At 47.3% G+C, this 16,251-nt stretch overlaps 1 protein-coding gene across 1 annotated transcript in view; it reads right to left on the minus strand.

The window, feature by feature from the left end:
• LOC311226597 (inactive phospholipase C-like protein 2) overlaps nt 1-16,251 on the minus strand; it is a 255,377-nt gene that overhangs the window by 72,555 nt on the left and 166,571 nt on the right. Inside the window, exon 4 of the mRNA XM_084312017.1 lies at nt 10,941-11,101. Within this exon, the coding sequence (XP_084168143.1) occupies nt 10,941-11,101 (161 nt within the window). The remainder of the gene's footprint in view (nt 1-10,940; nt 11,102-16,251) is intronic.

Consider the following 16,251-nt stretch of genomic DNA (forward strand, 5'->3'; position numbering starts at 1 on the left):
AAATATTCCAGGTTGTATATTTGCTTCCTGCGCAATCAGAGATTGGACATTCGATATTGATCTACCTACGAATACTCATTTGCCATAAAAGTGCATACTATTTCAAATCATAAATGTAATTAAGTGATCGTTGTACATACCTTTTGCTATGTATTATTATTAAACGCAGACTTCCGACTTGGTACATTTGTGTTGGATCCGTTTCATCAGGTGGGAGTGTTTATCATAATTATTTATACCTAGTACTGGGTGGCCAGAGTCTAAAGTACAAGAGGTAGTGGTAGTAAGTATCATATCTAACAATACAGTCAGGGAATTGTACCCCTCAGTTACAATTGGTCCTTCGAACCGGATGGTAATCAGTGTAATATTAATATAGTGTTATTAATATTAAAATGGCCTATGATGAACACTCCACGAAACGATCCTCCTAACCAACAACGCCCGCGGCGCAAACGACAGCTCCCTCAGTAACTAGAGTCTTAGGCTGTCAGTCAACAACCTAGTCTTCTACCAACAGTAAACGCGGTAAAACTAGAAAGTAAAATTATGTCTAACCCTAACGACCAGGCTACCCCGACCATAGAGGCCCCTATGGGTTCTAACGTAACTGACCCAGCTCACGGTGGGGACCAGGGGGAACCAGACATGACTTTACACCCCGCCAATACCGAAGAAGTAGTCCCCGACGAGTCCCGGGAGGAAGACAACACTACCGAGAGAGAACTCGGCACGGAAGAAGATGAGGAGAGCACCGTGGAGATAGAGCTCCAAGACTCCGCACGGAGTACCCCAAGGGACGGCTCCCCTATACAACCGTCTTCTCCCAGCGAGGCAGAGAGGACACTACAGCAGGCATTCCTCGTCAGCCTGAAAGCCTCTACTGAACGCGATAGACTCCAGGGTGAACGCGATCGATTGCAGATACAGCAACGGAGCGAAGAAGAGCACATACGCCTGGAAATAAGACGCATTCAGATGGAAGAGAATATGGCAAGAGACCGGGCCGACGCCCAGCGCGCCGCCACCGGTGCCCAGAGAGAATCGGATCTCACCAAGCGCGAAGCCGAGCGCGACAGAGCACAAGCGCAACTAATAGAACAGCTGATCAGAAGGACAACACCCCCTCCCTCCACCAGAGGCTCCAGGAACTCGTCTAGACATCACTCCAGGGCGGCATCCCCTAGCCGAGTAAGCGACCCTGAACTTGACCAACAGACGAGGTTTATACCCCCCGCAGACCCCCTTCCCCAACCGGTCCAAGCGAGACCCAGCCACCGGGAAGGAGCAGCATACACTGCGGAGAGGCTAAATCAGAGACTACAAGCCCTGGATGACCTAACGGAAGACGAAGAGGAAGAGGAGGAGAACCACGCCCGACGACAGCACAGTACTCTACCGGACCAGGAGGTCCAGTACAGCCCAGGCTATACCCCCGCGGAGCTGCGCTACAGACCCCCGACGCTATTCACGGGTGAGCACGACGCACGACCCGCACCGAGGAACAGCACCTGGACCAGCGGGCCATGGTACACAGCCGGTACCAGCCCACGCCAAGGAGCAGGAGGAGACTCGCCTAGGAGGCCTCTCCCCCAACGCTCGCCGATGTATCAACAATCCGCGTCATACATTGGCACACCTATGGTACCAGACTTCACCCAGGAGAACCGGGCCCAGTATACGGAGCTCCGCATGTGTCTGGAGACAATGTTGGTGGATGTCATTGATGAACGCCATAAATACGTGATACTACTGAAGCATTTAAAGGTACCCCGCGCGCACAACATAGCGCTCGCCTACGCCACTTCCACGACCCCATACACCGCAGCGCTGGTAGCGTTGGACCAGAGATATGGACGTATATGGGATTACGTGATCCAGGAGATCAGGCACATCGACCGCCTACCCCCAGCAACAGACAATCGAGCACTGGACGACCTGTCCATCAGAGTGCAGTCCCTGGTAGGGATGCTGGGAGCGCAGAGGGAAAAGGGTAGGCATGAACTATACGCCAACTCAAATGTAGAGAGGATCTTGGAGAAGCTACCGCCCGCCCGACAGGAGCGCTTTAGGCGGCAGAGAGACCACCGAGACCCTAATGGCCCCGAACCGAACCTCCTCGATCTAGCCGACTTCCTGGCGAGAGAAGTCAGCAGCTTACGGCTAGATACATTCGGACGGAGCACCCCTGGCTCCAGAGAAGGAACCAGGAGACTAAATGATGGAAGAAGATCGGTGACTGTCATGCACCAATCGGAGTCAGTGCCAAGCAGTAGGAGCCACAGTACCCCCTCAAGAAAGGAGAAGTGGAAGATAGTGTGCCCCTACTGTAAGAAAGAACACTGGCTGTCACAATGTGACTCATTCCCCAAGATGAATGCGGAGGAAGCGAGTCAATGGATAAAGTCCAACAGACGCTGTTTTCGCTGTGCGCGATCACACATGGCAGCCGAATGCCGCTTAAAGAAAAGGTGCAGTCGGTGCGATGGAGCCCATCTGGACATACTCCACGACAGTAACAGACGGCGGCCTCCACCCGCACCATCAAGCAGCAAAGCAAGCGTCATGTACATCGACCCCGCCAGCAGCAGCGGAGCCAGAGTGCTCTTAAAGGTAGTCCGTGTGACATTGAGCTACCAGAATAAAGTCATGGACACTTACGCCGTCCTTGATGACGGGTCAGAGAAGACCCTTCTGCTCGCGTCCGCTGCGGCCCAGCTAGGGCTGCGGGGGAGCGAAAACCAAATGACAATTCGGACAATAAGAAGAGATTTGAAAACGATAAAGGGCGAGAATGTCTCATTCTCTATCGCAGCAAGCGGCCAGCCCGAGCGACGGTACAGGATTACAGACGCTTTCACCAGCCAAGAAATAGGACTCTCGCGGTACACATACCCCGTAGCCAAGCTGATGGAGAAATATGTACATCTACGCAAGCTACCGATCCCACTCATAGACGGTGCTACCCCGACACTGTTGATAGGCTCCGACCATGCAGACCTCATTGTCCCGATAGACCGGGTTCATACCGGACCCAGAGGCTGTCCTGCAGCAGTCGAGACCCGCCTAGGATGGACTCTCCAAGGCCCACTCGCCAAATCTCTCAACCGAACCACAGCCACTAGCTGTCTCCACTCCCGAGTCACAGAGGGAGACACCGCACTCCTGCAGCATGTAGAGAGGCTATGGACCTTAGAACAAATGCCCTTTAAGAACGAAAAGAAAGACATTCGCTCTAAAGACGACATCTACGCCATTAACCTCCTCGAGACGGGAACAAAGAGAGTCCCAGTCAGCGGCGTGTTGAGATATGCCACGCCACTCCTGCGGCGGGAAGGGATGCCTACCTTTCACGCAAAGAAAGACGCCACAGAGCGGTACCTACTAAACACAGAGCGGCGCTTAGCCAAGGACCCCGCCCAAGAAAGTGTATACCGTGCTGAGATTGAGAAGCTCATCACAGCGGGACACGTCACAAAGATTGACATTAAAGAGGCCGACCAGACGACTGAATCGTGGTACGTGCCCCACCACAAGGTCCATCACAACGGCAAAGACCGCATCGTGTTTAACTGCAGCTACCAGATCGGATCCCAAAATCTGAATAAAGAGCTATTGCCCGGTCCTACACTCGGCCTCTCCCTACTAGGCGTACTACTCCGCTTCCGCCAGGACAAGGTGGCTATCAGCGGGGATATCAAAGGGATGTTCCTGCAGGTGAGATTAGTAGAGGAGGACAAGCCCCTGTTGCGGTTCCTATGGAGAGAGAGGCCAGGAGATGAGCACCCAGCCATCTACCAATGGGAAGTCCTCCCTTTCGGAACTACATGCAGCCCATGCTGTGCTACATTTGCACTACAGAGACATGTCGCAGAGGACGAAGAGGTCCGACACAGTGTGAAGAACAGCTTCTACGTAGATAACTGTCTACAAAGCGTTTCGACCCAGGAAGAAGCCGAGGCTCTCCTACATCAACTCCGCGCCTCTCTGATCAAAGGCGGCTTTGATCTCAGGCAGTGGGCCAGCAGCGATCCGCACGTACTGCGCAGCCTCTCCTCCGAGGACAAGGCAGCGAGCAGCGAGACCTGGATGGCCACAATCCCAGGAGAAGCCCAAGAGATGACACTAGGACTAGTGTGGCGCTTCAAAACAGATTCGCTCCACTATAGACACAAACCCCTGACCACGGAGCAGGGAAGGTCGACGGCAATACCGACCACCAGACGGAGTGTGTACAGAACACTCGCCCGACAATATGACCCGTTAGGATGTATACTACCGTACACCACCAGGGCAAAGATGATTGTACGAGCATTGTGGGACAAGGACCAGGGCTGGGACGACCCCATTCCCGCACACCTTGCATCCACCTGGAGAGAGTGGGAGATGGAACTCCACTCACTCCCAGGCGTTAATATACGCCGAAGCTACTTCCCACCCACGGTGAGGCCAGAGACATGTAAAATGGATTTACACGTCTTCAGTGACGCCTCCGAGGTCGCCTACGGATCAGTAGCCTACTTGCGGGCCCAAGAAGAGGGGGGAGAGATCTACACAGCATTCATCCTCGCCCGCTCGAGAATAGCCCCACGCAAGCAACAGTCTATCCCACGTCTAGAGCTCTGCGCAGCCCTCGCAGGAGCGCATCTAGCCACGCTCATCCAACGTGAGCTCACCATTCCGGTGCATAGAACAATCCTGTGGTCAGATTCCACGACAGTACTCGCCTGGATCAAATCGGATTCATGCAAATACAAAGTCTTCGTGGGAGTCAGAGTCACTGAGATTCAAGAGTTAACCGGAGAGTTAACCGGAGAAGCAAACTGGCGCTATGTTGATACAAAACACAACCCAGCTGACGTCATCACCCGGGGAATGTCCCTAGATGACTTAACCCGTCGTAACATCTACAGTGACGGACCAGCATTCCTCAAGCTCCCGGAAGGAGATTGGCCCACGCCCACCCCGAGGGAAGCAAGTGACGAGGAGGCTGAGAATAAGAAACCCATGTTCTGTGGATTGAGCACTGTTGTCTCCGCAGACCCCAACATAGACGATTGCATTACCATAGAGAGTGCGCAGCAACGGACATTCCTGCGGCACCACCCAGAGATTAAGTCCCCCGCTGATATGTCAGCAGCTGACTACGAGGAAGCAGAACTGCTTCTACTGCAACGAGCCCAGAGAGACTCGTTCCCCGATGAACTAGACTGTCTACAGGGAGGAAAGCCCGTCCCATCAGACAGCAGATTGATTCATCTGGCCCCCGAGAGTGACACACATACCCTCATCAGAGTGGGTGGTCGCCTGCGGAGAGCCCCCAATTTACCGGATGACATTAAGTACCCGATCGTATTGAACAGCCGACACAAGGTCACAGAGCTGATTATAAAGAAATACGACGAGGATGTACACCACGCAGGAGCAGAGAGAGTCTTCGCGGAAATCAGACGTCGTTACTGGATACTTCAAGGAAGAGAGGCGGTGCGACGCTTCCAGCGAACCTGTCTAGACTGCCGAAAGTGCCGCGCGCAGCCCAGCATACCACGGATGGCTGACCTACCTCCATGTCGCCTCCGACTCGGCGACAAGCCATTCCACTCAACAGGCATGGACTGTTTTGGCCCGCTGCACATAAAGAAAGGAAGAGGCACCGAGAAGCGGTGGGGTATTGTATTCAAATGCATGACCACCAGAGCGATACATATCGAGCTCCTTCCGACCATGAGCGCAGACTCATTCCTTATGGCCTTCCGAAGATTCACATCACGGAAAGGAAAACCGTCTACATTATTGTCCGATCACGGGACAAACTTCAAAGGCGGAGAAAGAGAGCTGAGGGAGAGCTTCCAAGCTATGGGCCCAGAACTTAAGACCCACCTCGCTCCAGCCCAGATTGACTTCCAATTCAACCCCCCAAACGCACCCCACTTCGGTGGAACTTGGGAACGAGAAGTACGTTCTATAAAGACAGCCCTGTACGCAGTACTTGGGGCCCAGACTGTGGCGGAAGAAGTCCTAATGACAGTCCTCACGGAGATTGAGGGAGTATTGAACTCAAAGCCCCTCGGTTACGTCTCCAGTGATGTAGCAGATGTCGACCCAGTCACCCCCAACACCCTCCTGATGGGGCGGCTAGATCCCGCGTTACCCCAGACAATGTACCGGCCTGAAGAAGCGAACGGCCGACGAATGTGGAGGTACAGCCAAGTATTAGCCGACAAGTTTTGGAGCAGTTTCCTACTGCACGACCTACCGTCTCTACAGACCCGCCAGAAGTGGGTAAAAGAGAGAGACAATTTGACGGAAGGAACAGTCGTCATGATTATTGACCAGTCACTACCCAGAGCTATGTGGCCGGCTGGCCGCGTAAGCAAAGTGATCACCGGTGCCGATGGCAAGGTCCGAGCAGCTGAAGTACTCGTCCAGGGGCGCATTTACACCCGTCCTGTGGCGAGGCTCATAGAACTGCCCCGACTCCCAGACACAATCGATGATGACCATGACCCTATGACTTTGTGAGTTGACTGACCCTTACAGCGAACCCTTGAGTGGTAGACAGTGCGGTTAATCTGTCTCTGCTTAACTAATTGGGTTGGGACCAATTAGGGGGCGGCTGTTCTGAAGGATCAGATTAAACCGAATATATATATTTATTTATATATATATATTTAATTGTATTTGTATATCCCCTGATATCCCTTGTATATTCCTTGTACAATATGCATTGAATATCCCTTCTGGTCTACTGAACATCCCATAATAGTCTCCATTCTACCATTGGACGAGACCTTGGTGCCAGGTCGCCATACCCCTCAGACCAGGTTCAATCGTACCGCTCAACATGTATGGACAAGTCCTAGTTCCGCGTAGGAATATGTCTACCGCACCACTAATGGTACTATTTGTTCATAGTGCGTATATATACTGCGCTATTAAAGTAGAGCTTTTTTAGTCCAGTTCCTTACCCTCCAACAGAGTGACAGACGCAAAAGCCTCCCCGCGAACCACGTGTGGGCAGTAAGGCCAATTCGGCCCAGTATCGGCATTGAGACATCGTGTATATTAATATTTGAATAGTCATATTTGGCACTATATCGTCGAGTTGGACGTATTCTATTAAGCTAATAATAGTCTATTCATATGTAGTGCCTCGTGCGGTAAGAGTTCTATAGTAATCAGCACCCCCATCGTTTCGGGCATCAGCTGGACGCTTATCCAGGGTGGTTGACCCCACGTGAAGCTGCACCCGAGGAGCTCCAGGCCAAAGAGCGAGTGGACCTGTATATTGGATTATTCTACCGACGACGGCTAGCCTTCCCCGGCTTGGATTATGCTTTGAGTACTTTGATTATTCTATGGATAAAGGCCAACACTGCGGTGTGTTGGAAATACCCCCCCCGGAGAGGACGACAGGTGAGAAGACGCTCTACACGACGAGGTCGCCTCACGTCTCTCCATCGTGGACCGGAGGACGCCGGCCACAGAGAGTCCAACTGCTTTCATCTGTGGATCGAGGATCGCTGGGCACCGGGTCGCACGACTGTGGGCTCTCCCAGGATACCCTCGGCCAGACGGGATACAGCCAGACTCTACCCCCCCCCCTCCAGCTGTCCTACAAGCAGTCGGAACCTTCCCCTAGTGTATCCAGCTATATAATCATTCAAGTATCATTGCTATTGTTCCCTAAATATTCCAGGTTGTATATTTGCTTCCTGCGCAATCAGAGATTGGACATTCGATATTGATCTACCTACGAATACTCATTTGCCATAAAAGTGCATACTATTTCAAATCATAAATGTAATTAAGTGATCGTTGTACATACCTTTTGCTATGTATTATTATTAAACGCAGACTTCCGACTTGGTACATTTGTGTTGGATCCGTTTCATCAGGTGGGAGTGTTTATCATAATTATTTATACCTAGTACTGGGTGGCCAGAGTCTAAAGTACAAGAGGTAGTGGTAGTAAGTATCATATCTAACAATACAGTCAGGGAATTGTACCCCTCAGTTACAATCACGATGGTTTCAACCGGAAAAAATGTGCCGGAAGGTTTGGATTCTTACATATCTCGATGTGATTTATCTAGAAATATCTACAGCAAGAATTTTGGGTGTCAGTGAATCCAAAATTGCAATGTGGTTAGAAGTGGTGGAGAGAATAAAAGCTAGCATATGAATTGTAGTGCCTGGGTAGGAGCGAATGATAATGGATGGATTATCCAAGTGGGGGTCCGGGGGGGCGTCTCTACTTTTCGTAGCTCCATTTCTGCAGACCCCTCTCTGATTGGTTGAGCTCCATTTCTGCAGACCCCTCTGTGATTGGTTGAGCGAAGCCCCTCTCTGATTGGTTTAGCTCGTCACGCGGTAAAAGGCGGATGTAATGTTATCATTATCAAGAAGATAAAAAGAAATGTACTACCAGATTCGCGTATAACGTTATTTCGCGTGACTTCGCGGTTTATTCATAACGTTATGCACATTTCACAACACAGCCAGCTGTCAGAAACTGTACATTGTAACGTTATGTTATTTCGCGGTTTATTCACATAACGTTATTTCACGTGACAAGTTCAACACAGCCCAGCTGTCAGAAACTGTACATTGAGGGGGGTTGAATCACTGTTTAGTGTTTACACTCCCCACTTACTGTAACTGTACCATGACGCACTCCCCACTTACTGTAACTGTACCATGACATGACTCCCCCACCTCATCTCATGCACCTTGTTGTGTATCCTGTTTCTTTTTCCTCATTATTATATTCAGAGTTAATTATATTGTTTACACTGTCTTTCTTCTATTATAACCCTGCCCATTTGATGTTCCCAAATCATATTCAGAAAGTATCACAGAGACTTCTATTGACCAAGGAATTAGTTATTATTAGTAAGACACAACATTTCCGTAGCAATCCGACATTGACCACCAGACTCTTTCTCTTAAGGCATTAACTGGGTTAATTATTATTGGTTTTTAATGACAAACCAATTACATAATCCAACATATGTGTAAAGGCACACACAACATATTCCAGTTAACGGTATATTTTTTTAATGATTCGTTATGGCGTAATCAATACTTCCCTGCGTATAAATTGCGTCCATGGAGGATTCGGCTCCCATCCGTCGGGCAAGAACTGTGGGTTTTCAGCCTCTCTCTCTGGAGCTTAACGGAGTTTCGATTCCTGGCTAGAGGCGCTTGTCGCGGCTCATGCGCATGCGCGCGCTCGGCCAATCAGAGAGGGGTCTGCAGAAATGGAGCTCAACCAATCAGAGAGGGGTCTGCAGAAATGGAGCTACGAAAAGTAGAGACGCGTCCAGGGGGGGGGGGGGGAGCGAGCGAGAGCATATGTGTGTAGGGTATTAGATAACAAGTATTAGGTGTATATCTCGTATAATACATTTATTTAAATGGTGATTTCATTGGATGTGTACTGTTAATTAATGCTTGTATATCTAATTTTATGTTGTTATGTTTATGTGTATGTTTAAAAAATAATTAAAAAAAAAAGAAAAAAAAAAAAGCAGAGAGGTATAGAGGCTGCTAGAATTCATAATCTGAGTGTTTTTCTTTTCAGCAAAAAAACATAAAAGACATGTTTAGGGGACCTGAAAGACCTACAGTATATTAACACTTTAATCGCCGGAAACGCCGAAACACGTCTTTGATATCAATATTTCAAAAATCTGTGATCGAAATCATATTTCTCCCCCGGGGACCTGAGATATACTGCTGAGCTCCACTCAACTCTCTAACGGTTCAAGAGCGCCATCTGGTGGCCGATCGGCAGATCGCCCAACAGGAAGTGACGCGCCAAACAGGAAGTGCTCACCCATATTTCGTCCGGGCACTCGCGATCGTTAGCAAGACTCCATCTCGACACACTGGATAATCAATCGCTCGCCCTAACTCAATAAACAACGTTATTTGGACGTATATAGTATTATACAACCTGGAAATGGTTCATCTAGATCAACATCCCATAATAGAAAACTGTCTACTCCAAGCTGATCGCCCAACGGCCCGAGGAGACTGGGGTAAGTTTCAGCGTTTATTATTACCGTGATCGATCCAAACTGCTCTGATGATCATATGACCCACACTACATGAATCATCTAACGTTGGCCACGGAATTATAAACGACCCCCACCCCATCCAGTCAACATCAGATGATACATAGTAACTTCTAGAAGTACCTCCAGTTGAAATGTTTTATCTGGCACCGATCGCTACCAAACTGTATTTGATCATCAATATAATGCATTTGGGGCTATAAATCAAGTTCTGGAGAAAGCTGCAGAAAACGATAAAAACATACTTATACTTTAGACCGTATTTTAGTATGAATATGTGAATGAAAAAGTATAACGTTGCTACACCCTGAACAATAGATATAGGACATTGAATGGGCCATAATAATGTCAATTTAGCAATACAATTTAAAAAGTTATAGCCCTGCAAAGAAGGGGAACTTCTCCATAGACAAATAGAGATGGCGAGGGATGGTAAATTATGAATTTAACCATGGCGATCAAAGTGTTAACTTGTTGAAAAGGACTAAAAATATGTCCTCTTTAACTCAGTGTATTGGAGCGAAGACTACAGTATGAGAACAATGTCTGATCCCTGTCTCTGAAGCCGCTACCCACTACACTACCTATCTCAGCACAGTTGGCTATTGTTTAAGCTCTCTCTCCCCCCCCTCTCTCTCACACACTCTTCTCTCTCTTCCTGTCTCTCTCTCACCCGTATCCCATCTGCCTGCTGTCAAGATATTTTTATGTGAGCTATCAAATCCCTCTCGTCTCATTCTAGGTGCAGATGGGCCTTTCTTTCACACTCACAGGCACTGGACACACAAACAAACACACATGTTTACCTTATATGCCTAACGCAAAGTAGCATCTCCCCTCCCCTCCCCCTCCTCTCACCTCAGGCCGGTCACCCAGACGTTGGCCACCTCAGCAGAGGGGGCCACCAGCTCCAGGCTCTCGTAGGTCTCCCCGTAGATGATGGAGAAGGCACAGTCCTCCGAGATCTGATCATACACCCCGCTGGCCCGGAACGCTTCTGTGTTCCTGCCCGTCCGCACCTGGAGTGACGAGAGGGATTTGACACAGCGACACCTCAGGAGACACAGACAGCACGGGGTGGAGAGTGACAGGAGAGATGAGAGAGAGAGAGAGAGAGAGAGAGAGAGAGAGAGAGAGAGAGAGAGAGAGAGAGAGAGAGAGAGAGAGAGAGAGAGAGTGAACGTGCATAGTGTCCACGCATTGTTCCAAGCATGCTTCTAAACCAGTCAAAAGAGACCAGGACCAGTCCAGAATCCATGCCATTTACCCACAATGCCACAGGTTCAAACACGGCCCATGCACTCCGTTATCCCCTCGCATTCTCTCAAGGAACGGGAACAGATTGTCTGCACAAGATGAACTGCATAGTTACCGTCAGCCTTGATCCATAAAGATGAATCAGAGCTCCACTGTGGTAGAGGGGAGTTTGTCAGATGGATTGATGGGTCTTTCTGCCAATGAAACGCCATCAAACACCAAGGATGTGACTATCGATTTTGGGGAAGGAAATAATCTCCCACCATCACCGCCCGCCGCCAAAGACCTTTATCAAAGGGTACTGGCATTTAAGTCGCAGCAGAATATAAATACCATACCTCGGCACGGTCACGGTTGACAATAACCCTGAACCTAGTTAAGCCCTAGCCATATTCTCGGAAAATTCGCCTAAAAGTACATACCCGAGTAAATTAAGAATGGTTCCACAACTACAAGGCACATTTGCATGTTCTTGGTATCTAGGGGAATCTATGGACCTCAGGGAATGAATTCCCAGTGTCAAAAATATTGTGTCTGTTACTATGCTTGAGTAAATTGTAATGAACCAAAGGAGAATATAAATTATTATTATTATAAAAAATTATTTCCATCTTTGACGGTGAATAACACCATGCTAACAAAGATCAAAAGCAAAAAGATGCCACTGAGCTCATTCAGCAACTCCTTTTGAACAAGTATAGTAAAAAGCTAAGGAAATGAACAAAGGGCAGATCATTTACAGGTTTTTTTGTAGATACAGTACAGAATTGTGCCATCCGGGCACATGCAATATGAAATATGAATATAGAATATCAGGCCAATAAATGCCCTTATTATGGTCAAGTGATACCTCTTTTGAAGGGCACAGATCTCCTCTTTCCAATACCAGTTTTAAATCTGAATGTAGTAGCACCAAGCACCCAGTAGAGGGCATTCTACGGCATTCTGTCAAAGACCATTTTGTCCGTGGCTGGTGTGAACTGGGTAGTGTAATTTTATGAAATGTAGCCATCCATCGAAAGCCCTGGGTCTCCTCTTTCTCTGGACTACAGCGATTTCATGAGTGCTTCCTGTTCTCGCGTCTAAATCAACGGTGAAACATTTTCCGATGCAATGCGCAGAGATTTTTTATAGCATATTTCGCTAATAACACTGAAAATCATTGCTAAACAAACGTAGTGCTGAAAATATACACGTTAACTGCTGTTGTTTTGATAGGGTTAGGGTCTACTCTTGGCTACATTTGAAAAAGAAACACAACATCACTTAATACGGACTGTATTGATCTATTTGTGATGTTAAATAAATCGGTACCGAGAAGGGACAGCAACATTTGTTAAATGTTAAATGTGTTTGTAATGTAGATGTAGGACAGTGTTTCCTTATTCAATCTGTTCTTTGTTCCCTGTGTGTAACTTCCCACATGTAACTTAGCACTTTAGAGATGACTTGTTTTCTTTTGCATACTAAATCTTGTACAGGTATGTCTGATATTTTTATCATGTTGTGTTGTTTTCACCAGATTGGTCCAGAATTCATAGTGAGGTGTATGTATGTTGGTTATGTGAAACTGTGCACAGATCAGTATGTTGGTTATGTGAAACTGTGCACAGATCAGTATGTTGGTTATGTGAAACTGTGCACAGATCAGTATGTTGGTTATGTGAAACTGTGCACAGATCAGTATGTTGGTTATGTGAAACTGTGCACAGATCAGTATGTTGGTTATGTGAAACTGTGCACAAATCAGTATGTTGGTTATGTGAAACTGTGCACAGATCAGTATGTTGGTTATGTGAAACTGTGCACAGATCAGTATGTTGGTTATGTGAAACTGTGCACAGATCAGTATGTTGGTTATGTGAAACTGTGCACAGATCAGTATGTTGGTTATGTGAAACTGTTGATTGATTGATTGATTGAAAAGTTTATTAACAGATTGCAGAATGGGTACAGTACAGTACAGCTCAATACATACAATTGTTAAGGGGATGCAGACCAGAGAAAGACTTTCGTCTTGTTTACATCAGGGTCCCCCATTTTCAATTCATCATAACATATATGACATACATGACATACAGATAGACAGTACTGCTACATCTATACATTTATGACATATCAGATTTGCAAATACAGTACTGTTTGTGATACAAAAGTGTCCAGAAAAGGAGTGTATATACATTTGGCATAGAAACTGTACATTGGAGGAGGTTGGTTGGGTGGGGTGGGGTTGGGTGGGTTGGGTGAGGGCTGTACATTGGAGGTGGGGGGGGGGGTTGGGAAGGGGGGACACACACATTTTACACTGTACATTGGAATATTGACAAAGCCTTACTTGGTCATTTACTGTACAACTAGGTTAGGACATTTGTAGGGGCCAGTTTCGAATTGCAGTCTCACGTAGGTGTTTTTTGAGAGTGTTTTTGAAGGTGGGTAGTGATTCACATTCCTTTACAGCTTTAGGCAGGGCGTTCCACATTGATGTGGCATAATTGCGAAACGTGTTTAGTCCCTTGTTTGAGCCGAATCTGGGTTTTACATGATTTGTGGAGCTCCCTCTGGTGTTGTGATCGTGGTATTCACTGACCTTTGGGAAGTATTTTGACATGTACATGGGTACCTTGGCCGCGTAGTGTATCTTGTAGACCAGGCCCATTGCAAGTTGCTGTACTCTGTCGTCTACTCTAAGCCATCCTAGGTTGTCAAAGTGGGCAGGGGTGAGGTGGGTTCTAGGAGTCAGGTCAAGTAGTAGTCTGACTAGCTTGTTTTGAGATGTTTGTAATTTGTTTTTTAGTGCCTTTGAGGTGCTTTGGTACCATGAGGTGCAAGCATAGTCGTAGTACCCTTGAATGAGTGCTCCTGCTAGAGTCTTCAGGGTATTCTTGTTTACCAGAGAGGAGATCCGGTACAAGAATCGCGTTTGTTGGTTGACTTTTTTTATTACATTGGATGCCATTTTGTCACAGGAAAGATTAGCCTCTAGGATGGAACCCAGGTAGGTAATTTCATCTTTCCTTGTGATAATATTGTCACCCACTGTAACCGAGAAGCCGTCGGTCTTGCTGAGTTTGTTATTTGAACCGAAGAGAATAGACTCTGTTTTGCCCATGTGTAATGATAGTTTGTTGTCGGCGAGCCATATGCAGATTTTGCCTAGTTCCGAGCTGAGGGCTTTTTCAACCTGTAACTTGTTCTTGTCAGAGACCAGCAGGGCTGAGTCGTCCGCAAACAGGAACAAGTTGCAGTCACAAGCTGTGCACAGATCAGTATGTTGGTTATGTGAAACTGTGCACAGATCAGTATGTTGGTTATGTGAAACTGTGCACAGATCAGTATTCCTACTTTCAGAAACATGATAGTAATGATGGGCCCCAAGTTCCTGCTGACTGGGAAGTGGGAACCAAGATAACCAACTGGGATCCCCTAAGGAAGATTATCTCTGAGGCCTCTCTTCCTTGTCTCTCTCTTCCTGTCTCTCTCTCTCACCCGTATCCCATCTGCCTGCTGTCAAGATCTTTTGATGTGAGCTATCAAATCCCTCTCGTCTCATTCTAGGTGCAGACGGGCCTTTCTTTCACACTCACAGGCACTGGACAAACACACAAATACACAAATACACAAACACACACACACAAACAAACACACACACACAAACAAACACACACACACACAAACAAACACACACACTGTGTGTGTGTTTTTGTGTTCGAATGTCAACATTATGATCGAAGCTTCGAAGCTTCGAAGCATTCGGTACAGCCCTACGGACATGTTTACCTTATATGCCTAACGCAAAGTAGCCTCCCCTGCCCCTTCCCTCCCCTCCCCTCCCCTCTCCCTCCTCTCCTCTCCTCAACGTTATCTCCTAAATCAACATTTTCCGATGCAATGCGCAGAGATTTTTTTATAGCATATTTAGCTAATAACACTTAAAATCATTGCTAAACAAACGTAGTGCTGAAAATATACACTTTGACTGCCGTTTTGATAGGGTCGTTAGGGTCTTTACGCTTGAAAAAGAAACACATCACTCCTAAACAAAATATTGATCAATTTGTTTAGGAAAAGGTATCATGGTAGTTTGATGTTCATTTCAGATTTACCATCGTACCACTGTATAAAATAACTGCCCACGGTATTACCATGGTAAAAGTTATGTATCGCCGTGGTAACCCTTTTGTACTTAGATAATACCATAATATAATCCAATTCAAACCATAATATTGATGGTATTTCCCTATTTAGTCACTACCACCATTGTAGTTTAAAACTTTTTGGGGGGTAGATACCATGTTCCTTTTTTGTATGGGATAAGAAAGTGACTGAACTGAGCTGAGACTTGACGGCTCCATCAAGCATGAGTTATTACAAGTTAACATCTCACCATTAGGGCCTGAATAAACCTTCTCTGTGAGGCTAAGCGCTGTAATGGTCTTGAGTGTGGGAGTAGAGTGTGGGAGTAAAGTACAGGGTATGCAGCGATCTTGAGCCCACAACCACTTCCTCTGCCTTGATGAAGCCATTATTTTCCCCGGCACTGATTTGAGATATTATAAATGGATGTCTACAGTTTTCTCTCTCTCTCTCCCTCTCCCTCTCTCTCTCTCACCCTCCCTCCTCCCTCATTCACTAGAGCACTCTCTCTCTCTGTCTGTCTCTCTCCCTCCCTCCATACTGTACAGTACCTGCCCCCTCTCTCTCATATCCAGGGGTAGTGGTAGGGTAGTGTAGAGGGGTATCTCTCTCTCTCTCTCTCTCTCTCTCTCTCTCTCTCTCTCTCTCTCTCTCTCTCTCTCTTCACACACACCCTATACGGCATTTGAGATCAAACGGAAATGCCATTCAATTAATTACACTAGAATGGTTCTCAGAGAGATGCTACACCATCTCTACCTGCAAGCCTGTCCTCCCA

The sequence above is a fragment of the Notolepis coatsorum genome, assembly GCF_963971535.1.
Source record: "Notolepis coatsorum genome assembly, chromosome: 4".
Classification (NCBI taxonomy): domain Eukaryota; kingdom Metazoa; phylum Chordata; class Actinopteri; order Aulopiformes; family Paralepididae; genus Notolepis; species Notolepis coatsorum.